At 40.9% G+C, this 24,041-nt stretch overlaps 2 protein-coding genes across 2 annotated transcripts in view; one reads left to right on the top strand and one right to left on the bottom strand.

The window, feature by feature from the left end:
• The first annotated feature begins 9,071 nt into the window (after positions 1–9,071).
• LOC124133721 (malignant T-cell-amplified sequence 1 homolog) lies at positions 9,072–16,672 on the top strand. Its single transcript, XM_046498216.2, has 6 exons — positions 9,072–9,209; positions 11,058–11,210; positions 13,340–13,440; positions 14,253–14,386; positions 15,255–15,322; positions 16,509–16,672. The coding sequence occupies exons 1-6, from the start codon at positions 9,199–9,201 to the stop codon at positions 16,588–16,590; spliced, it is 549 nt and encodes a 182-aa protein (XP_046354172.1). The 5' UTR covers positions 9,072–9,198; the 3' UTR covers positions 16,591–16,672.
• A 528-nt stretch (positions 16,673–17,200) lies between these two features.
• Positions 17,201–24,041, bottom strand: part of LOC124133720 (kinesin-II 95 kDa subunit-like) — a 32,672-nt gene continuing 25,831 nt past the window's right edge. The window contains exons 22-24 of the mRNA XM_048387660.1: positions 23,169–23,273; positions 22,780–22,930; positions 17,201–19,306 (exon numbers count right to left, since the gene is read on the bottom strand). Of these exons, the coding sequence (XP_048243617.1) occupies positions 19,236–19,306; positions 22,780–22,930; positions 23,169–23,273 (327 nt within the window). The 3' untranslated portion in view covers positions 17,201–19,235. The remainder of the gene's footprint in view (positions 19,307–22,779; positions 22,931–23,168; positions 23,274–24,041) is intronic.

Below are 24,041 nucleotides of genomic sequence, written 5' to 3'. Positions count from 1 at the left end.
TAAGACCATTTTGTACATAGATGCATGGAAAAGCTTTAAGCTAACATTATATACTGAATAAAATTCTTATATTATTGCTCTAAAGCTGACCTGCATGATCGATATGACATTCAGTACAGTGTCAGGAGCTGTTGTCATGGCAACAGAAGATGGAGTGTTATGAGTGATATGTACAACAGATGTTACAGGGTTTTAGTCATGAACGAGAAACATGTAGATCTTACTTTTATCTACCTTTATATGTATATATATATTAATCCAACATGTTAACTCAGTATTCACCTGATCAAGGGTCAAGAAGTAGCCTTGAAACATTGTTACAAACAATAAAGTAGTTATCCATAAAAGTTGGACGTCTTTATGTGATTGTATATAGGAAGTACAGAATTAGAGACGTGTATCACTGATGGATACTAATTGCAGATACAGCTTTTTGGAAGAGGAGGGGTGCATTTATTGGGGCAATTTGATCATGTAGTCAAGTAATTTTGATAACATCACGAAATTTGTTATAGTGTTGTAATATGTTTACACTCAATATGCTTAATAATACCAAGCATTTGGTACTACGGACTGCAGCAACTAACATTCACCCACCTGATGGGGGCGGGGTCTGTGTGGGGGGCACAGGGTGGCACTTGTTATGAGAATCCACAATATTCACCTATTTTAGACTTTTTGTGTAATTTAAATGAAATTAAACATCTCTACCAACAATTTTTTTGTTAGAATATTGCCATGTACTGTACGCATGTATATAGTGTATAACCTGTGTGTGTTGTTGATGACAGAGTTCTGTCTCGCTGCAAATAGCTGCAAGATTGCTGATATGCAGCGTTAATCAATAATCACTCAGTGAGAAAATGTTGCCAACCTGAATGTAGCGTTACAATGTACATTGCAATTGTTTTGATGATTTGTGGGCAAGTGTAATGACGTCTGTGAAACCCATATGGAATCACATGCAGTGTTTGAATAATGTGATATCTGGTAGCTGTGAAATCCTAGCTATGTACTGCTCAGCTTTACTGTCTGATGGGTGTCCGATAATAAAAGCAGAGAAGTCCATTGCTATGATTCCACAGCTAGATATTTATTTTATCAATGGTGAAAACTGTGAGTTGTGTTGACATGAGCAGCTTCAGGCTGGAGTGTTGGATGTAGTTTCAGTACTGCTTGGTGATTATGTAATTTACATTTCCAGTAAGTTTATATTATTTGTTTCTTTCACATTTTTTCAATGAATTATATTTCCATTTCATAATACATTTTAGTTGAACTGTTTAGGAAATACAGTATTTTGTTCTGACAAAAGGAGGATAGACCTATATAATCCTCAAAAATTGAATAACACCCGATTTTTTAATATTACTACTATAAATCTTTTGTGTTGTATACATTGATTATGACATATCATTACAATTTGAGTTGATTCTGTTTCAAGTATTGAAAGATTAGTATGAACAGATAATGTTCAATAAGCTCAAATATAAATAATTGGTTCTGGTACTTTTGAAAATTTGATGTGGCAAAATGGCATATTTTTCTATAGTTTTAAAAGGTTTCAGCCTAACAATGTACAAGCATGCCCTGTCTGGTTCCATCATGTAAAGTGTTAACTTGTGTCCACCAACATGCTTATTGATAGATAGAAATGCACACGATTGATGAATTTACTTGATATGATTTTCCATTGAATAAAATATGCATAGAATATCTCAAAAGTGTTGTTATTGTCGTCAAATACCAGCCCACCACCCGTGAATACATTGTCAAAACTTCACGGGTTTGAATACACTACCTCAGGTTTGTAAACACTAACCTGTCATAAAATTAAATATATGCAGTGATGTAAACACTGACTTGCACCCATGACAGCATGCAATGTAAGTGTGAAAGTCAGCTGACACTTTATCACTGAATATAACAAGCTGGGCAAGACAGTCGAACGCCAGAGAAACAATAGAGCAAGCAAGCAGAGGTGAATGTGAAATTGTCATAGTGCAGCTTGAACTGGAACTAAGACTTAGTTTTGGTTTTGGTTTGGTTTGTTGTTTTACGCCGCACTCAGCAATATTCCAGCTATATGACGGCAGTCTGTAAATAATCGAGCCTGGACCAGACAATCCAGTGATTTACATCATGAACATCAATCCACGCAATTGGAATCGATGACATGCATCAACCAAGTCAGCGAGACTGACCACCCGACCCCATTAGTCGCCTTTTATGACAAGCATAGTCGCCTATTACGGCAAGCATGGGTTGCTGAAGACCTATTCTACCCCGGAATCTTCACGGGTCCCTAAGACTTAGTAATTGAAATAGAAGCTGAAATACACTTGACAATACACATAATCACATACACTGTACTACTACACATTTCCCTCCTTTGCTTGGAAAACAAAAAAACTTCACATGGTCCCCACCTGCCCCTACCTCCACCCTACTTTTCTTCCCATCTTCTCTGCCTTCCCTGTCTCCGTTCTACCATTGTAGCTTCTTTCCCTCTCATGCTCCCATCTTCCCCATGTGCCCCAGCACATATCCCCGTCCTCCCATTAGGATCCCCAATGTTTCGACCTGCTCCTTCCTCCTTCCTCCTGCTATTGTCCCCTCCTCCCTGCTACCTTGTCCCCCATTCCCCCACCTGCCCCAACCTCCGTCCTGCCGGGGAGTCCACTAATGCCTACAGTGACAAATGCCTACAGTCTAAAACAAACATTTATATGCTTCAGTGGTTTTACATGTGATACCCTGCTACCTCTCTGCAGAGTTGAACTGGCCCATTTTAGTCTACTATTGCCTACAGTGACAAATGACAAACACTAGCAAATGATATTTAGTGGTTTTTCTTTATTCATACATTTCTTCTGATATTTCATACATCATACATCATCCATAGTTTCATTTATCATATTTCATGTACATTATGATTCAAACATCACATTCACACTCCCATTTTATCACACATCTTACATTATCCATATATACATTTCATTCAGTTTCATTTATCATATTCCATGTACATTATATACATATCAGACTTACATTCATCATATATCATCTCATACATCATCCATATGTATCATTCATTTTCATTTCTCATATTTCATGTGTCACAGAGTTGCACAAACTAGTTGCTTTGTTAGCCCAGTTTTACAACACATCCAGCTGCATCAAGGAACTGGAGAGGAGCCCAGTTTAACAACACATCCAGCTGCATCAAGGAACTGGAGAGGGAACTTGATACCCAGTCGAAGCTGCTCCTGTAGCCTTTCTAGTCTCTGGTTGATCTCTAGGTAGATTCTCTTGTGGGGTGGATACTGAGCATGCTTGTTTCTTTCCGTCTTCTCTAGTCTCTGGATCACTTGAAGGCAAAAATGTTCGGATGGGCTCTCTGGACGACCTTGTTAAGATGACAATGCCACCCTTCTAGATGATTGCTGGTTCTGGGGCCAATGTTGTCGTGATGATTCCACAATCCCAACCGAAACTGAGCATGGTCATCAATCCAGGTGTTGGTCATGTAGTCATGGAACTGCACTGTTTGTGGGATCTCTGGAGCACTGTCCATGACATCTATGAATGTATCCTGCACCAGGTTGAAAGGAAGAGGTGGAAGTGCGGCTGCACAGTGACCCAGGCGTTGACTTCAGGATTCTGTTGATAGAGAGCACTGAAATCTAGTCTCTGCACTTTCCTCCAAAGGGCCTGGGAGTAATGAAAGAAGCACCCTCTAACATCACAGTCTGGAAACAATGTCTCTATTGCCTTAATAGCTGCAACTTCAAAGTCCGTCTGGGTTATTTGGGGCTGTAGTGGGGAACCTGTTGACTGGTGGACAGCATCCTTGAGAAGACGGAACAGACGCTCGTAAGTCTGGCGCTGGCGATTTTGGAAGAAGGCAGAACACTATCTGTGTCATCTTGGTACCTACGAGTCCATGAATGACATACAACTGATCCCAAAGAGGAGGGCAGCTGTAGAATGCCCCATCCATGTACAGAGTGTCTATCTCTTGGAGTAGGTGAAGGCGGTCACTGGTGGCAAAACACAGAATCTTGTCTTCATTTCCGTCATCTATACAGAGAAAGGGCTCTCCATCGGTTGTCTGCTTGTAGATATCAGGAAGATCTACTTCACTCATGGACTGTGGAGGTGGGGGAATCGTCTTTCTTCTCTGTTTGTAGAGGCCACTCTTCTTGCTGTGGTAAGCCGGGAAGACAGCAGCATCCTGAACGTCGAGTCGGGCAACTTCCTCGTCGTAATCTTCTGGAACGGAGTTGTCTCTGCTTGAACTCTCTGTCGAAGTGTGCTTACAGTCTGCAATGCTACAAGGTCGTCTGGTTGATGATTATGAGGTGACTGATTCCTCACAAACTGGCCAACTGTTGTGCATTTCCCTAAGCACCCACGTTGTACACATTTCCAGTGCACACACGTTAGCCTACGGTTGTTAAGTCCTGTAGCCATCTAGTAGGACTTGCTGACCACCTTTTTTGTGACAAATGATACTGGACCTTCTTCGGGTCTGCCATGTCTAGATCTCTAACATGCCAATGTTGTTGTTGTTGCATTAAGTGTTTAAGAGGTCGCCTTCTGCCTAGGCAATTTCGGCTGACCTGTCCCTCTTTGGGACTCCTGTGTGAGAAGGGTACACATATCTATTGTGAGTTCGGTGTTCACATAATTTCTGTTTTTGTATTGATATGATTTCTATTTTCTTATATTGATATGATTTCATTTTTATCCTTGGCTGCTCTGTTTACATACGTTCGAGTAGCTGTCCATCTCTCAGAAATAGATGCCAATCTTCGATAACTATATTTTATACTGGAAAATTTCCTTCTCAAAGTTTATCATCAATTACATTATTCTTCTACTCTCATTTTACAGAAAATCCGTATTTCCTGCTCCGGTTATCAAAGTACAATACCATCTAAGAAAATAAATTTATACAAAGGTCAAATATTTTCACAATCCCAGTAACATTTCTAAGGCATTAATTAGTCTGTATTTACAGTGAAGGCATTAGTGAACACTAAGCAGAGTTGACCACTTGAGTGCAGGGGTGCGTGAAACAGTGTGTACACTAAAACAACAACTTTTGTAGGCATTAGTCACTGTAGGCATTCGTCACTGTAGGCATTAATAGGCCTCCCTTCCTTTTTCTTATTCATCCATTACCACCACTCGATACCTCACTGTATATCTGTAGTCACGGTTCTTCAGCAACCCATGCCTATCGTAAGAGGCGACTATGCTTGCCCCTACCGCCATCCCACCTCAATACTTCCCTCCTCTTTTCCTCCCACATCCCCCATTTCCCAACGTGCCCTACCTTCGTCCCAACATCCTCTTTCCCGTCTCGGGGGCACGGGTGGCCCAGTCGTCTAAGGCGCCGCGATTAGATGTGCAGAGTTGCGTCCCTTGAACGCCAGAAACCTATGATTGTGGGTTCGCCCCGATTATGTTTCTAGGTTTGTCAGCACCATACCCGTGCTCGTGGGTTTCACCGAAGTGGTAAACGTCTGAGACCTGCATCACTTCGGACTTTCCTCCCACATTAAACTGACACGCCGTGATATAACTGGAATACTGTTAAAAGAGGCGTTAAACCCAACTCACTCACTCACTCACTCACTATCCCGTCTCCCATAGCCAAGACTCTCCTTCCTGTTCCCACCTCCGTCCCACCACAATACACACACCCTGCTCTCCGTCTCCATGCCCCATATTTCCTCACCTGCACCTACCCCTGTCCAACCACCCCCACCCCACCAATGCTAATACATCGCCCTTACTGTCCCCTCCATCTACCTTACTTCCCTCTCTGTTTCTTTATCCCTAAACGTTTGGCCCCTCCACACTCACTACTTCTCCGTCCATTCTCCGTACTACCCCCTCTACACTCCCTATGTCTCCAACATCCTCCATACTTCTCCATCTTCTCTTCCTACTTCCCCTCCATCGTCCCTACTTCTCCCTCTGCCCTTTCTCTCTACGTCTCCCACCATCCCGATCTCTTTACTTCGCTTTGCAGAGTTGCGTCCCTTAGGCACGTCAGAAACCTATGATTGTGGGTTCGAATCCCGGTTCGCCCCGATTATGTTTCTAGGTTTGTCAGCACCATACCCGTGCTCGTGGGTTTCACCGAAGTGATAAACGTCTGAGACCTACATCACTTCGGGCTTTCCTCCCACATTAAGCTGACACGCCGTGATATGACTGGAATACTGTTAAAAGCGGTGTTAAACCCAACTCACTCACTCACTCACTATTTCTTGTTTGGTTGATTAGTAATTTTCTGTTTCTTTGCTGTTTTTTACCTGTTTCGGGTTTTTTTATTGCTTCGTTCGTTTCACTGTTTGATTGCTTGTATGGTTAGTTTCCTGTTTTTGTATGATACGAAGGTTGCTTTCTTTTATTGTTTCTTTCTCCTAATTTATGGTGTATGTGGTTTAAACATATATTTATTTTTTTTTAAATCTGGATCGGTAAACAAGCAAAACTTGCTTATGTAAATACCTCTCCAGGTAATAACTTTACAACAGCTGGTTATATATCAGATTATATGTAAGATAGTGCTAAACATGAACATACTAAATGCACAAATGAAATATATGAATCCAATACAAGTGGTGTCTGTGAAATAAGATATAGCAGTTTTCCATTACTACATGCATAAAATTAAGCTACTCAAATGCTTTGCTTTTGACAATGAAATCGTGAACTGATTGAAGAATAGTCATGTTTGTAGAACTGCTGACTGAACTACTGCAATGTAATATCGTTTTTGAATTATACCCACGTGTGTAGAATACATAGTGTTTCTGATATTATGGTATTTTTGACAGGTAAAAGAAAAATTGCGTCTTCAAAGTGATACCCACAAGTGCAGTCTGATGGTGTATGTGTGTGTGTGTGTGTGTGTGTGTGGTGGAGGGGGAGGGGGGTGGCTGTTTTCTTGTTTCATTGTTTGTTTGTTTACTTGTTCTTTTCGCTAATTTGATTTGTTTGGTTGTTTGTTATGTCGTTTCTTTTGTTGTTTCTTTCTTTCTTTGCTTGTTTGATTGGTTTGTTATTCTTTTTGTTTGTGTGTTTATTTGGTTGGTTGGTAGGTTCATAGCTTAGTTGATTTTTTGTGTTTCAGTGTGTTCGTTTGTTTCTATATCAGGTCGTGTTTTGGTATTTTGGGTTGGTCAGATGGTTGATTAATTATTCGTTTCCCTGCACGTTTTGTTGTTTTTGGGTTTTTTTTTGTGGTTTGTTGGGTCGGCTGATTGTGACACTGGCTGTTTGCCTCCTTGGTTGTTTTTTATCATTTCATTTATGGTTTGTTCTTTTATTGGTTGCGTTCTTCGTTTTTTTAGATTGCTTATGTTGTTATTTGTTTGTTGGTTTTCTTGTTTGTTTGGACTTTTTTTGTGTGTGTGTGTGTGTGTGTGTGTGTGTGTGTGTGTGTGTGTGTGTGTGTGTGTGTGTTTCACATAGGTAATGCATGGTCTTCCTATATTTGTTTAGCTGTTTGTTTGTTGGCTGTTTTGTTGGTTATTTTGTTTGTTCTTGCTTTTTTTTCTTCTTTCTTAGGTTTGAATGGCTGTTGTTTCGATGTTTTGTTATTTGTCTTGTTGTATTTGTAGTTTGGTCGGTTGCCTCTTTGTTGGGTTTTAATTTTGTTTTTCTTTGTTTTGGGGGTTTGTTTGGTTCTTTCTTTCTTTCTTTCTTGGGTTTCTTGGGGCAGGCAAAACAAGCAATCGGGAAAACAAACAATCAACAAACTAACCATACAACCAACCAAACAAACAGCAAAACGACAAAGCAAACATTCAACAACAACAAAAAATGCCCAAACAATGAAACAATATAAAGACAAAATATAACAAAGAACAAAACAATGAAACCAGCAACAATCAAATAAAAAACAAACAAAAAGGAACAACCAAAGATAAACAACAACAAACCACTACAAAACTGCAAGACAACTACTGAAGGAATCTCATGAAAACATTTACAAACACTTAACCAAACAAGATAGTAACACCATCAAATTCGTTTTGCATTCTAGAATAGTTATGCATAGAGCTACTAGAGACATTTAATAATCTAGCTATATCCATTTGCTATGTACGACGACAGACAGATCGTGGTCCCTATGAACGTGATGCACCCGACCACCTTCGCGAATTTGATTCAATGTAAATGTTTAGCCTGGCGAAATGAAGTCAGTTTTTAAAAAAAACTATTTTGTCCGTTTAATGTTTGATAACAAGATAAGAAGTCAGGCACACCTCCACGGAGTTTTCGAATGATTTGTATCGGGACTGTTCACTTTGATTGAGACCCGTGAAGATTCCGGGGTAGAATAGGTCTTCAGCAACCCACGCTTGCCGTAAAAGGCGACTATGCTTGTCGTAAAAGGCGACTAACGGGATCGGGTGGTCAGGCTCGCTGACTTGGTCGATGGATGTCATCGATCCCAATTGCGTGGATCGATGCTCATGATATTAATCACTGGATTGTCTGGTTCAGACTCGATTATTTACAGACTGCCGTCATATAGCTGGAATATTGCTGAGTGCGACGTAAACAACAAACCAACCAACTTTGAGTGATCTGATCGTGCACTGGTGTACAGGGCACAACATACGTTCATTCATAAACACTTTCGGAAATAGAGCCACAAAATACGTTTCAAAGGAGACACTGATGACACAGTCGGAGCATCCAAAGTGAGTCGAGATATCGGTCCAAATAATTTAAAAAAACCTGACTAAATTCCGCCATACTTAAATTTACCTCAAAGCTTTTATTCAAATGGTCCAGGTAAACCGATGGTTGATACTATGAGCAATGGTCTGTCGCTGCAAAAGTATGCACAGAAAATAGCACAGAGAGTAAACATATTGACAGAATAACTTTGTAATCATTTGAAATTAGCTACCCACGATAGCCTTAGAATAATGTATTTCAAAATGGTCGCATTTTATCACATCGGAATTTTACAAGTTTGGGTTCATGCCGATTCGGGATTGCGTATGCTCTATTTACGGTACATATCGGATCTTTCAGTAAATACCAATGAAGTTTTATTACCATTGGAGCAAAGACATAACGCTAACGGAATACAAAACCCAAAACGGAGTACAACTTCTGCCGAGCATGCTTTGATCAGAAGAACCAAAATATTACAACATGTTTAAGAAGTAAGTCAATATGACTTATCACGGAATCGTGTCAAAACTGTTCTTTATCTGTTACGATGTTCTGATCATGTTTCGTATTGCGAAATCGCCGAAAAGCGAAGCAATCGCAGTGAAATAGACGTTGATTGGGGCATGTTTGCTTGACACCGGGAAAACAGCACTTGCCGGTCGCTGTGACCCATCTGACGAGACGAGATAATCGTTATGTCTACATGACGCGGTATATCATAATCTTAATTTTCTAATGTAGTGTATGCAAAATCCGAAAAAATGAAAGTGATTTTGTGAAAAAACGTCCATACGACATACGATATTTACCCAAAAATTACAATCAATCACATCTGCATATTTGTGGTTTGTAATGAAAGATTAAGTCAAAACTTACCTATTGACAGTATTGTATTCGGAATGAATAATATCTCATTCTTTGTTCACAAAAGGCAGATTTCTTTTATAATTTTCTGAATACAATGTCTCAAATGAACACATAATGGAGGACTTCCTCCTTTGTTTTTTATACTATAGTACTACTTTCTACTCGACATGGTTGATGTATGTCATTGATCCCAATTGCGTGGATCGATGATCATGATATTAATCACTGGATTGTCTGGTCCAGACTCGATTATTTACAGACGGCCAACATATAGCTCTAATATTGCTGAGTGTGGCGTAAAACAACAAACCAACCAACCAACTTACTACTCTTTCAGTGAGAATTTATTATAAGAACAAATGACAAAATATTATATTTAAATTAGTGCTGGGACGGGTAACACGGCTCAGGTGGCACTGAGGAGGACCCGGTTACTAACAGGACTACCCACAACCGTGGTTAGTCACATGATATATAGTTTAATGACAATAGCAATAAAACTCCATGGTTACATCTCAATTGAGTTACTGATATTTGTGTTTCTCTCTGATAATGCACACATTCTTTCAAACTTTTCTATTTTTGTGTCAAGATAAAGCTTCAGTCAACTCCAGTGTATGTATGATCAGATCATTTTATGAGTCTGTCTAAAACGTTTTTGCCAAGGCTCCAGTAAAACAAATCCGAAACGGACATTTTGTATCCAACTCTTGTGATCTGCAGGGGCAACCTAGTTAGTGTCACTGTCAGGTAATAGGGGGTTGGGTACCTGGGTAGCAGATTTGGACTCCTCCCAGCCCTAGTATAAATAGCACTCTCACTTTATTATTTACATCAATAATAATCATTTCTAATAAACATAAAATCTGCATTCATACTGTCATATTCATTATACATATTAAATTTCACACTCACTCATAATCACCTTGTACATACAATGAAATTTAAATGTTAAACAGTCACATAATCTATCAATGTACAATGGCTTAGTACCACAAAGTTCAGTTTTCCGTATTGATGTTCACAGAACATGCTTTCTGGGCCTTCTGGAGCACTTCTTTAGGCACAAATTCATAGCAGTTCACACCCTGATTCTTCTGAACACGCATAACTTTGAACTGATTCTGGACAGTTTCATTCAGGTGAATGATTGTATGCAACTTTAGCAGGCTTCGCTTAACAATTCTCAGAACTCTGAGAGATCTGATCTCAAAGCTTTGTGTAGCAGTAGCAAGCACTGAGATCTGATCTCAAAGCTTTGTGTAGCAGTAGCGAGCACTATGATCTGATCTCAAAGCTTTGTGTAGCAGTAGCGAGCACTATGATCTGATCTCAAAGCTTTGTGTAGCAGTAGCAAGCACTAAGATCTGATCTCAAAGCTTTGTGTAGCAGTACTGAGCACTATGATCTGATCTCAAAGCTTTGTGATTATGCTCATTAATAGTTTCAAATGTCTTCCATTTCGGTGCCAGGTTTGATAGTAAGGATGCAGTATCGAACGTGAACAATGCCAAATCCTCAGTACAGAAAGGCATCCGCAACGCAGTACTAGAGCAGTTCCCACACATCAGATCCTACATTGATGAGATTTTACCCAAGAAGGAGCCACTTAAAGTTGTCAAATGGTGAGATCTGTTTTAATACATATTGAACAGAACAGGGATCGTTAATGATCGTGAATATTTATAGACATTTTAGAAGTTGTGTGCTAGGTCATGACTACAAAAAATATCCCCAAAATTATTCATGAGCTCAAATGTTTTGGGTTCAGTATTTTACTACATGCTGTTATTTAGCAGTTAAAGATTGTAAACAATAAGTCATTTAGAAAACAGCTCTCACACTGAAGGAATGTAGTAGGTAATAAATGTATAGTTATGAACCTCTAAGTGTAACAAGTACGAGGGGTGTTCCATAAAGATTTCCCCTGACCCACTTCCGATGGACCTAGTGGAATGAAACTTGGCATAGGTTTTAGTCTTTCTCCACATAGGAACCACCAAGAGTTACACACTTCTCCCATCGTTTTATGCAACTATGGAGACCTCGCTTGTAAAAGCCCTCATTTTGCGTCTCAAACCAGGACTTGACTTCAGAAATCAGTGTTTCATCATCTGTGAAACGTTTTCCCTTCAAAAATGACTTCATGGTTGGAAAGAGGTGGAAGTCAGATGGTGCAAGGTCAGGAGAGTAAGGAGGATGTGGAAGGATTTCATAGCCACAGGACCGCGCTTCTGTCTGGGCAACATGAGAGTTGCACTGGAGCATTGTCTTGCAGGAGACGGACACCCTTGGTCAGCATGCCATGCCTCTTAAGCTTGATAGCGTCCCGCAATTTCCGCAGCAGTGAAGCATAATAAGCTCCTGTAATTGTGGTACCCTTTGCCAAGAAATCCATCATCACTACTCCGTGCTGGTCCCAAAACACCGTGAGCATGACCTTGCCTGCAGAGGGTTGGACACGTGCCTTCTTTGGGGGTGGTGACTCCACATGCTTCCATTGCATCGACTGAACTTTAGTCTCAGGATCATAGTGATGGACCCATGTTTCATCCTGTGTGATAAGTCTGTCAAAAAAGTTTGCCTGTTTTTTTTGGCACATGTCCAAAAGATCCTTTGAGTAATTGACTCGTTCCTGCTTTTGGAAAGGTGTGAGCAACCTGGGAATCCATCGTGCAGACACCTTATGCATGTTCAAATTGTCATGGATGATTTTTTCCACAGACCCTACACTGATCTTGACATCTTGTGCTAACTGGCGAACAGTTTTATTAATAGTGCTGCAAATTCAGACATAACCCATAGATACATGTATCATTACACATGTGAAATTTCAACCAAATATGATAACCCTAAGTGATTTAGGGGAAATCTTTAATGAACACCCCTCGTAGGTACCCAAGCTTGTTTTACCTTTACCTGTTTACACCGGAAGATATAATTAAGTTCAAGAGGGGATAACAGGTTAGTGTTACTAAGCAACCTTTCCTGGTCAAAAGAGATGACTAGATCAACATGATGAAGTGGTCCGACTCCGTGATTTGGTTGATGCCGTATCATCCTACACCGTCAGCGTGTATGGTTGCTCATAATATCAAAAATAATTTGGCCCAGACTCAGTTATTTGCAGGCCGCCATTGTAAAGCAGGAATATTGCTGTCAGGTCGGTAAATATGTTTTACATCGACAAGGTATATAAAGTTTCATACAAGAATCTGGGGTCAGTTCCTCAAAGCTATCATAGCACTAAGGTTATCGAAACTCCCATACTTTAACATAGACTTACAACTGTCGTTGCGCTACAATCATTTATGGATTGGGGCCCTGATCTGTTGCTGAAAATTCATTGGAGTATGTGTGGTAGACGTAGGGGCGGTCTAGTGGTTAAAGCGTTCGCTCGTCACGCTGAAGACCCGGGTTCGATTCCCATTTCTGGTGTCCCCCGCCGTGATATTGCTGGAATATTGCTAAAAGCGGCGTAAAACCATACTCTTTCACTCACTCACTCACTCACTCACATGAGCACAAGTCTGTCATCTCGAAGGACTAGTTGTTTTCTTGCAAGATCTATTCATATTACACAAACCACCAGTCCATTTTGTGCAGTGGACTAGTTGAATTATACTCATGGTGTCTCTACCTGCTTGTGTAATAAGTTCCAAAACATTGTTATCATGACTCGTAATAAAAATGTCAGCATAACGTAAAGACATAAGTCTGTTGACATGGTTAATAAGATTTTGTTTGTTTACAGTCATGAACATATAGAAATTCTAGCCAATCAGACAGGTGACCTCCTGTTCTTCCGACAAAGAGATGGCCCGTACTGTCCGACACTCAGGCTCATTCACAAATGTAAGTATTCCCTGCCCATGTGTCAATCACTGGAATTGTCCTCCCTGGGGCTGAAGTGGTCCCTTGCAATCAGATGCTTGTCATAAGAGGCGACTATAATAGGCTTGGTTGTGTCAGAGTTTTGATGGATCATATTTGCTCATGCTATTTACCATGGGTCCAAGCTCAAGTACAATCTTGTCTGTGACCTGTGAAGATTCGGGTTTAATTGATCTTCAGCAACCCATGCGTGTAGAAAAGCTGACTAATGGGATTGAGTGGTCAGACTCACTGACTTGGCATGTCATCGCATCCCAATTGCGAAGATCGATGCTCATGATGTCAATCCCTTAATTCTCTGGTGCAGACTCGATTATTTAAAGAGTGTGAGCTTATGACCGCTGACACAGAAACAAACAAACAACGCTACTGGCCCAGGTCAAGTTCCTTCTTGTCATAGTGATGTAGCTTTATCATTACTACCTGTGCCATATATCAATATGTCCTAACCTCTCCACAATGTGTTGGTTGCTAGGGTTATGTAGCTGTAGCCTATGGCCAATGTAGGGACATTTCTTTTCGTGATTACTGGTACAATGGTCATGGAGATGTCTCAGTTTTGTCTTTATTATGATCAGTGTGTACAAGTGTTTCAGTCTGTGACTTTAGCCACTCGTCTGAAGCCTGAGTCTAGTAACATTCTGTCCGGTCTAGTAAGCTCATTTTGTAATAGTCCAATGAAAACATAAAAAAATTACGGTCATCGTTTCGCGTGGGTTAGTCTACATTATTACTATTAGTCATTACAGTTGATATTGTTTCTCGATGAACAGACCCCTTCCTGCTTCCCCTCATGCAAGTGGACAAGGGTGCAATCCGCTTTGTACTGAGCGGTGCCAACATCATGTGCCCCGGGCTGACGTCGCCGGGCGCCAGGATGACGAGAGTAGACAAAGATTCCGTTGTTGTATCCTTTGGGAACTGCGTCGTATACACAGAGGTGCCCAGCTAAAATCTACTGTTAATTCTTTAATACAGACAAGGTCTATCAAAGCAATGAAAACAGGCAGCCACACTGAGAGGCCAGGGTACACGTTACTCCCATACACTATAGCTAACAGACTAGTCATAAGATCGTTTTGTGAAAATGGGCCCAGGTCCAAAATATTACAGTGTTTTAGATATACCATATAGCAAATACAAACTTCTATTTGGTGGAGCGGTGGGCTATCCTATAAGCATTGGCTTGTCGCACCGAAGACCTGGGTTCAGTTCCCAGTGATACAATGTCTGAAGCCCATATCTGGTTTCCCTCTGCCATGATATTGCTGCAATATTGCTGGTGAGTGAGTGAGCATGGTTTTACACCACTTATAGCAATATGTCGATAATATCACAGCAGATGACACCAGAAATGGGCTTTACACATTGTAACCATGTGGGGAATTGAACCCAGGCTTTCAGCGGGACAAGCGAACGCTTTCATGATCAGGCAGCCCGACCACCCCTGCAATATTGTATTGCTAAAAGCAGGTGTAAAACCATGCTCACTCACTGACCCCACTCACTCACTTTAATGCTGTTCTAAGGATGTAGTAGACGAATTTAAGGTTATTGAAACTTGCCTCAAATAAAGTCTGGCCTCACAGAGAAGTCAGGTCAAGAGCAATGGTGAGCCTCTATTCATAGATTTACGGTATTTTACTGCACTGATCATGCTCATGTAGGGTAAAACATTTCACCAAGCAGCACTTTCCATCATGCCCACTGGCATTGCTGAATACTGATTATTTCCAACTGTGTGTCTGTGTAGCAATCATCCTTAGCTTCTACAGGCGATCATGGCCGAGGGAAAGGAGCATGCACTAGCCATTGGTCTCACAAAGATGGCCACAGATGAAATGTAAGTGGATGGTCATGTGATATATTATGTAATGACAATAATAATCTATCTTTACACTGCAAGTCACTTATGTTCGCTGGTCCACTCCATGGGGATTCAATATTAGAATAGGTCCCCAGCAACTTATGCTAGTCCACTCCGTGGGTATTTTAGGTTAGAATAGGTCCCCAGCAACCTGTGCTGGTCATTAGTTAATGGATCAGGTGGCCAGGCTTGGTGACTTGGTTGATAGTATTCATTGTACCCCAACACAATAGCAATCAGTATTGTTCAATAAACAAATTAAATACAGTTCTAGCTTTGTTTAATTATATGCCCCTGGGCCTCACTGAAGTGGTAAATACCAAGAACAGGACATTTCCCCGAGGCAAGGGAGTTAACTGTCTTAAAAGTGCAGTTTCCAAACTTGCCGAACTAGGTTGGAATTCTGTGCCTCAAGTGTAGCATCACCAGTGGCTATTACAAGTCCTATTGACCAATCATACGTGCATTTGTATCAAACAAAATGGTGGCGTCCAGCCAAGACAGTTTGATCGAAAATTAAGATCTATATTGTTGAAAAACGAGTCTTACCTCGCAAAATGCATCAAATTACTTGAACGCCTTGATTTGAAACATGAAAAGATTTGAAAAATATCTGTAGACGCCGAGTTGACAGTCCAAATGCTTTGTAAATCCTGCAATCGAACTAAATCTGCACGGCAGTTTACGAACAGGATGATGATTTTGTTCCGCGATTTTGATTTGACTATGCATAGACTCGTTAGTCCAGCCAAAACATAACTCCAAAATTCTGGCTAGATGGACAAGGGTGAAAACTGGACTTTTATAGTCACTTTCAGGTTTTCTCCCAGTCCCAGACATGTGATATAAATACACAGCACGTCACTCAACTCACTAAGACCAGGAAAATAGTCTGCTTGTGTCATTCCATAACATGGACTGTTGTTTCCAAAAGATGTGTGATGTTATATATGTCTCTTAGGCGGCACAGGTGACCCCGTTGTCAAAGGTACTGAAATTCACCTTGCAGAATCCTATCACACGCCAGAACTTACGATTGTTGGTTCAAATCCCAGATTCACCCGGATTGTTTTTAGGTTTGTCAGCACCATAACATGGTCAAAGCAGCCTTAACCCCAACTCCCTCACTCACTCCCTCACTGCTGCAGCGCTTGTGTTTCAGATTACAAAAGAACAAGGGTATCGGCGTGGACAACATTCACTTCTTGAACGACGGTCTATGGAATATGAAAAGTGTAAAGTGACCTTTAATCAAATACTAGATTGTTTTCTTTCCATGTCTCCTTTATTTTCTGTACTTTACTGAAAATAAATATGTGCCAGTAACAGTGTGGCTATTATATTTCTGGAAGGACAATTCACCAGACTGTGGCATGCTCCAGTTGGGGCAGTCATCTTCATCTGTGACATCAGCGACCAGGGCAGGATAGAGTGTGGGAATAACCTCGCAGTTCTGCAGGATTCAAATTCGACTTTGTCACCAACCTTGGTCATATACAGTCTGCGACTTTAGCCACAAGTCCAAAGCCTGAGTCTATTATGTTCAGTCTAATAATAATCATAAACATAATAATACTGAGCTAAGTTCAGGGTAGTAGTCTCAAACAAAAGATTTTGAAATGAAATTATCATGTGTATACTGGGTGTATTTCAATAAAGACTTGAAGCACAAGGCCTGGGTTTGATATCCAATATGGGTAAAGTGTGTAGAATCAGTTACTCAGAGGAAGGGGTGTAAAGCTATTACTGCCTGGATAGAGTTGTCTCCCTTTGCAGCAAGTTTCCCCGAAGACACCGTTTGCGTTATATGCAAGAGCTGTTCCATTCAGCTGTACTAAGAAAAAGTACTCAACAAAAGATAAAAAAAAGTTTATTTGATAACAATAATTGGACGGAATACACAGTACAATTTTGGTTGTCGATTCATTGCCCAACCAGTATTTTTTTTAAATTGTTCAAACACCACTTTGTCTATCTTTCACACCTATTGTACAATGCATATCACTGGAATGATGCTTGTTATGTCTGTAGACCAAGACTGAAAATGGCATCTGCTTTGTGGGATGAGGCCAGACTCTGGAGATTCTTGCTTTTTAATAGTGAAAATATTTTTCTGATATTTGCAGATGTAATGTGAGCAGGTCTCAAAACTGATTAGGCAGTTGAATCAATATGATGTTATACTCCCCCATTATTCATAATTTCAAATATTAACAAGGCTAGGTCATCAGAAGATTAACATGAAGTCTGTGAAGTTTCCCTGTAGGATGATATTTCATCATAGTTATTCTCTAATTGTTCATGTATTTACATTGATGAGTGACGCCTGGTTTGCCCATCCTATCGAATATATAAGTGTTACAAAATTTGATTGTTCACACAAATGCTGCAATGGTACATAACTAATTTTAACAATAAAATATATATTATTTCAAATCTGAGTATTAAAATCATACATATTCAGAACAATATGTTTAGAATTTCAATTTCATCAGAATATGGTAAACTATAATACTATCACAAAATGAAATTATTGCAATTGACAACCGCCAGCGGTTGTTAGAAATCACCAAACGTGTCACCATGAGCATTCTTCATGAACCAGAGATCAGGGACAGAACATGATGCTGTCCGCATCCCATTAATACACACAGACAGCCAATGACACTGACTGCAATTGTAGAAATTTAAACTCTTTGAATTCTACATATGCATGCGATAACAAACATGAGATATAGTATAGCCATGACATTGTCTCCTCAATCCAACATTAATCACAACACATTTTCAGTTTATACTCCCTCACCCAAAATGCTACGATTTGACTTCCTAATTTCAGAATTATGAAGGCTCACAACAAAACAATGCATGCTTTAATATTTTGAAACTAACTCTTAAATGGGTTTGATAATTTTTCTGAAACAATATTTTATTTTTTATTTGGGGTGAAAATTGAAAAGATCATATGCATGATACTAAAGTTTTCTGAAGGTATCTTCTCAAAACACAAACACGCTCTGGCTTCAGATATATACAAAGTTAGAAAATATTGAACAAGTCCTCATACATGTAGCTGTATCCCCCAAAATACGCAGGGGTGGATACAAATTTAAGTTGGAATATTTCTGTTTATAATAGATATATTTAACAAAGAAGAGGCAGACTAGACATGCAATTGTGTCAAAACAGAATGAACATATGTGATAAATCTGAATCTGTGCATATGATCATATATAATGTCCTCTGTTCAATATCACAGACTGTAAAATTGGCAAAGTAGAACTTTGATAAACAATAAATGCATATATATTGGTATCTTCTCCCAACACCATTTTGATATTCATTGTGCAAAGATTCATATAAAGCTAAGGTATGAAAATAAATAAAAACAAAAATAGCCCACTCCCATGACATATTCATGTCAGTGTCACAAAATTATATAAGCAGTAAAACTATATTCCTCTGTCATCATTCAGCCATGTGTACGACCAGACAATACGGGCTGTCTTGCTGTGGGCCTTGTTCACAATATGCACTAGTTACATTTAAGCATTGTATATATCTTAATAGGTCAAAAGCTTACAGCAATCAGTGAAATATTTTGATTTTTAGACCCATTTATCAACAAATAATTAAAAGATTATCAAATTCTACACAAGTGCTGCATTTTAATATACTTAAATGTTTGAAAATATTTTTATAGGAACGAGTGGTCTGTTTTTCCAGCCAGTCACAGGCGTGTGAATTATATGCAATTATTTAAGGATGGCCACTATCATGAGTTGCAGAAATGTAATAAATATTAAAAAAGATTCTTGGCTTAAAAAGGTCATTTTTGATCTTGGTTGCTTAATACTTGAGTGGAATTCCTCAATCCCAGATCCTTAACCTAGAGCATGATATCCGAGGGGGGGATTCTGCCCCCTGACTTGGTCACAGCATCCTTGAGTCCTCCGATATCTGTAACATCAGACACACAACACTTCATCAGCCCTCGGTGACATGGATGACAGGAGGTCAGTATGCTTTTTTATAACAGTAACTACGGTAGTAAACTTACATATAAGTTACACTGTCAGAGCTGCTGGTTCCCTGTGATGAGCTCAGTGTTCTGACAACAGCAACTACGGTAGTACAGGTAGGTATGACTTACACTGTCAAATTTGCTGGGTCTGTGTGACGAGCTCGGTGTTGTTTTTACAGTAACTACGGTAGTACAGGTAGGTATGACTTACACTGTCGGAGTTGCTGGGTCTGTGTGACGAGCTCGGTGTTGTTTTTACAGTAACTACAGTAGTACAGGTAGAGATGACTTACACTGTCGGAGCTGCTGGTTCTCAGTGACGAGCTCGGTGTTGTTTTTACAGTAACTACGGTAGTACAGGTAGGTATGACTTACACTGTCGGAGTTGCTGGGTCTGTGTGACGAGCTCGGTGTTGTTTTTACAGTAACTACGGTAGTACAGGTAGGTATGACTTACACTGTCGGAGCTGCTGGTTCTCTGTGACAAGCGTGGTGTTGTTTTTACAGTAACTACGGTAGTACAGGTAGAGATGACTTACACTGTCGGAGTTGCTGGGTCTGTGTGACGAGCTCGGTGTTGTTTTTACAGTAACTACGGTAGTACAGGTAGGTATGACTTACACTGTCGGAGTTGCTGGTTCTCAGTGACGAGCTCGGTGTTGTTTTTACAGTAACTACGGTAGTACAGGTAGAGATGACTTACACTGTCGGAGCTGCTGGTTCTCAGTGACGAGCTCGGTGTTGTTTTTACAGTAACTACGGTAGTACAGGTAGGTATGACTTACACTGTCGGAGTTGCTGGGTCTGTGTGACGAGCTCGGTGTTGTTTTTACAGTAACTACGGTAGTACAGGTAGGCATGACTTACACTGTCGGAGCTGCTGGTTCTCTGTTACGAGCTCGATGTTGTTTTTACAGTAACTACGGTAGTACAGGTAGGTATGACTTACACTGTCGGAGCTGCTGGTTCTCTGTTACGAGCTCGATGTTGTTTTTACAGTAACTACGGTAGTACAGGTAGATATGACTTACACTGTCGGAGTTGCTGGGTCTGTGTGACGAGCTCGGTGTTGTTTTTACAGCAACTACGGTAGTACAGGTAGGTATGACTTACACTGTCGGAGCTGCTGGTTCTCTGTGACAAGCGTGGTGTTGTTTTTACAGTAACTACGGTAGTACAGGTAGGTATGACTTACACTGTCGGAGCTGCTGGTTCTCTGTGACAAGCGTGGTGTTGTTTTTACAGTAACTACAGTAGTACAGGTAGATATGACTTACACTGTCGGAGCTGCTGGTTCTCTGTGACAAGCGTGGTGTTGTTTTTACAGTAACTACGGTAGTACAGGTAGGTATGACTTACACTGTCGGAGCTGCTGGTTCTCTGTGACAAGCGTGGTGTTGTTTTTACAGTAACTACGGTAGTACAGGTAGGTATGACTTACACTGTCGGAGCTGCTGGTTCTCTGTGACAAGCGTGGTGTTGTTTTTACAGTAACTACGGTAGTACAGGTAGGTATGACTTACACTGTCGGAGCTGCTGGTTCTCTGTGACAAGCGTGGTGTTGTTTTTACAGTAACTACGGTAGTACAGGTAGATATGACTTACACTGTCGGAGCTGCTGGTTCTCTGTGACAAGCGTGGTGTTGTTTTTACAGTAACTACGGTAGTACAGGTAGGTATGACTTACACTGTCGGAGCTGCTGGTTCTCTGTGACAAGCGTGGTGTTGTTTTTACAGTAACTACGGTAGTACAGGTAGGTATGACTTACACTGTCGGAGCTGCTGGTTCTCTGTGACAAGCTCGGTGTTGTTTTTACAGTAACTACGGTAATGCAGGTAGGTATGACTTACACTGTCGGAGCTGCTGGTTCTCTGTGACAAGCTCGGTGTTGTTTTTACAGTAACTACGGTAGTACAGGTAGGTATGACTTACACTGTCGGAGCTGCTGGTTCTCTGTGACAAGCTCGGTGTTGTTTTTACAGTAACTACGGTAATGCAGGTAGGTATGACTTACACTGTCGGAGCTGCTGGTTCTCTGTGACAAGCTCGGTGTTGTTTTTACAGTAACTACGGTAGTACAGGTAGGTATGACTTACACTGTCGGAGCTGCTGGTTCTCTGTTACAAGCTCGATGTTGTTTTTACAGTAACTACGGTAGTACAGGTAGGTATGACTTACACTGTCGGAGCTGCTGGTTCTCAGTGACGAGCTCGGTGTTGTTTTTACAGTAACTACGGTAGTACAGGTAGGTATGACTTACACTGTCGGAGCTGCTGGTTCTCAGTGACAAGCGTGGTGTTGTTTTTACAGTAACTACGGTAGTACAGGTAGGTATGACTTACACTGTCGGAGCTGCTGGTTCTCTGTGACAAGCTCGGTGTTGTTTTTACAGTAACTACGGTAGTACAGGTAGGCATGACTTACACTGTCGGAGCTGCTGGTTCTCTGTGACAAGCTCGGTGTTGTTTTTACAGTAACTACGGTAGTACAGGTAGGTATGACTTACACTGTCGGAGCTGCTGGTTCTCTGTGACAAGCGTGGTGTTGTTTTTACAGTAACTACGGTAGTACAGGTAGGCATGACTTACACTGTCGGAGCTGCTGGTTCTCTGTGACAAGCTCGGTGTTGTTTTTACAGTAACTACGGTAGTACAGGTAGGTATGACTTACACTGTCGGAGCTGCTGGTTCTCTGTGACAAGCGTGGTGTTGTTTTTACAGTAACTACGGTAGTACAGGTAGGTATGACTTACACTGTCGGAGCTGCTGGTTCTCAGTGACGAGCTCGGTGTTGTTTTTACAGTAACTACGGTAGTACAGGTAGGTATGACTTACACTGTCGGAGCTGCTGGTTCTCAGTGACGAGCTCCGTGTTGTTTTTACAGTAACTACGGTAGTACAGGTAGGTATGACTTACACTGTCGGAGCTGCTGGTTGTCAGTGAAGAGCTCGGTGTTGTTTTTACAGTAACTACGGTAGTACAGGTAGGCATGACTTACACTGTCGGAGCTGCTGGTTCTCTGTGACAAGCGTGGTGTTGTTTTTACAGTAACTACGGTAGTACAGTTAGGCATGACTTACACTGTCGGAGCTGCTGGTTCTCTGTGACAAGCGTGGTGTTGTTTTTACAGTAACTACGGTAGTACAGGTAGGTATGACTTACACTGTCGGAGCTGCTGGTTCTCAGTGACGAGCTCGGTGTTGTTTTTACAGTAACTACGGTAGTACAGGTAGGTATGACTTACACTGTCGGAGCTGCTGGTTCTCAGTGACGAGCTCGGTGTTGTTTTTACAGTAACTACGGTAGTACAGGTAGATATGACTTACACTGTCGGAGCTGCTGGTTCTCTGTTACGAGCTCGATGTTGTTTTTACAGTAACTACGGTAGTACAGGTAGGTATGACTTACACTGTCGGAGCTGCTGGTTCTCAGTGACGAGCTCGGTGTTGCGGCTGGAGAGGAAGACCGCGTCCTGGATGGCATCCTCCAGGAGAGCACGGTAGCGCTGATCAATCACGGCCTTCTGCTCCTCAAACATCTCCCGGTACTGGCGGAAAGACTGGGGAAACAATACATATAATAGTCAGATACGTTTTTGTCTTAACTCATATTACCAGGGTCCACTTGAACAAACTGTTAATTAACGGCAAAGTTAATCATTAACATAGACTTACACTAATTGTAGCGTTAAGACTATCTAGTGGTACCACCTGGAAGTGCTGCCACCCGGTGGTGACACCCAGAAGTGCTGCCACCTAGTGGTGATACATTGAAGTGCTGCCACCTAGTGGTACTACCTGGAAGTGCTGCAGCTGCTGAAGCTCCATCTCCTCCTTGTGCACTCGGTGAACCTCGCCCAGCTCCTTCTGCACAAACTCCTTCTCCCTCTGGAGAGACTCCAGCTGTAACCGATGCACACACCACCCAATTAGTGAAATCAATATTTCATCAATCACTTTCCAAACATGGCATTAAACACATGATGACATCATGTTTTGAGTTCCAAGATAAAGGATGATAAATTCTTCTTCCCTAAATCTTGCAAAAGTTAAAAAAGGAATTGTGCTTATTTTGAACACTGTTCGTTGTAATTAACATCACATCATCCTAAAAACTTGTTTACTGTGCCTGTGTATCTTGGCATATTTGACCAAGAAACTTTGTTAAAATAGGAAATCCGTCTAGCCAAACGATGTCCTATAAGTTGTTATTAAACTGTTTAACAGGTTAAATGCCACAGGTTTCCTGTCCTATACATCCCCGATGATTCTTTTTTATTATTAATTGTATTTTTGGCCTCAAATTCAATGTACTGGTAGGTCTCGAAGAAAGAAAAACAATTCTACTTCCAGATTAGTACTGCTCATAGGTCACACCATCAAGGAAGTACAGTCACGAAACGAAACCGACAGATATTTGATTGGTTATTTTTGTTAGAATAGGATTTATATACATATGAGCCATTTCTTACGAACTTGTTTGTTTATACATTTTACCTATCTGTAAAGTCAGAAAATTGTCATATTATTTTTTTTTCTAATTTCAGTTGTGTTTTTGTTGCTCCAACAAAGCCATAACGTTCTTACACTACTATTTAGCAACCACCTCCGTGGTCTAGTGGTAGAGCGTCCGCCCGGAGAGCGGAAGGTCCGGGGTTCGATCCCTGGTCG

The sequence above is a fragment of the Haliotis rufescens genome, unplaced genomic scaffold (assembly GCF_023055435.1).
Source record: "Haliotis rufescens isolate VD_foot unplaced genomic scaffold, xgHalRufe1.0.p SCAF_7, whole genome shotgun sequence".
Taxonomy (NCBI): Eukaryota; Metazoa; Mollusca; class Gastropoda; order Lepetellida; family Haliotidae; genus Haliotis; species Haliotis rufescens.
The sequence above is the reverse complement of the archived record's forward strand: the minus strand, read 5'-3'. Positions and strand labels throughout refer to the sequence as shown.

Coding starts and splice junctions, on each gene's coding strand:
- LOC124133721 (XM_046498216.2), top strand. Junction 13,441..14,252: donor ACTCAGGCTCATTCACAAAT/GTAAGTATTCCC, acceptor CTCGATGAACAG/ACCCCTTCCTGCTTCCCCTC. Junction 14,387..15,254: donor TAGACAAAGATTCCGTTGTT/GTATCCTTTGGG, acceptor TAGCTTCTACAG/GCGATCATGGCCGAGGGAAA.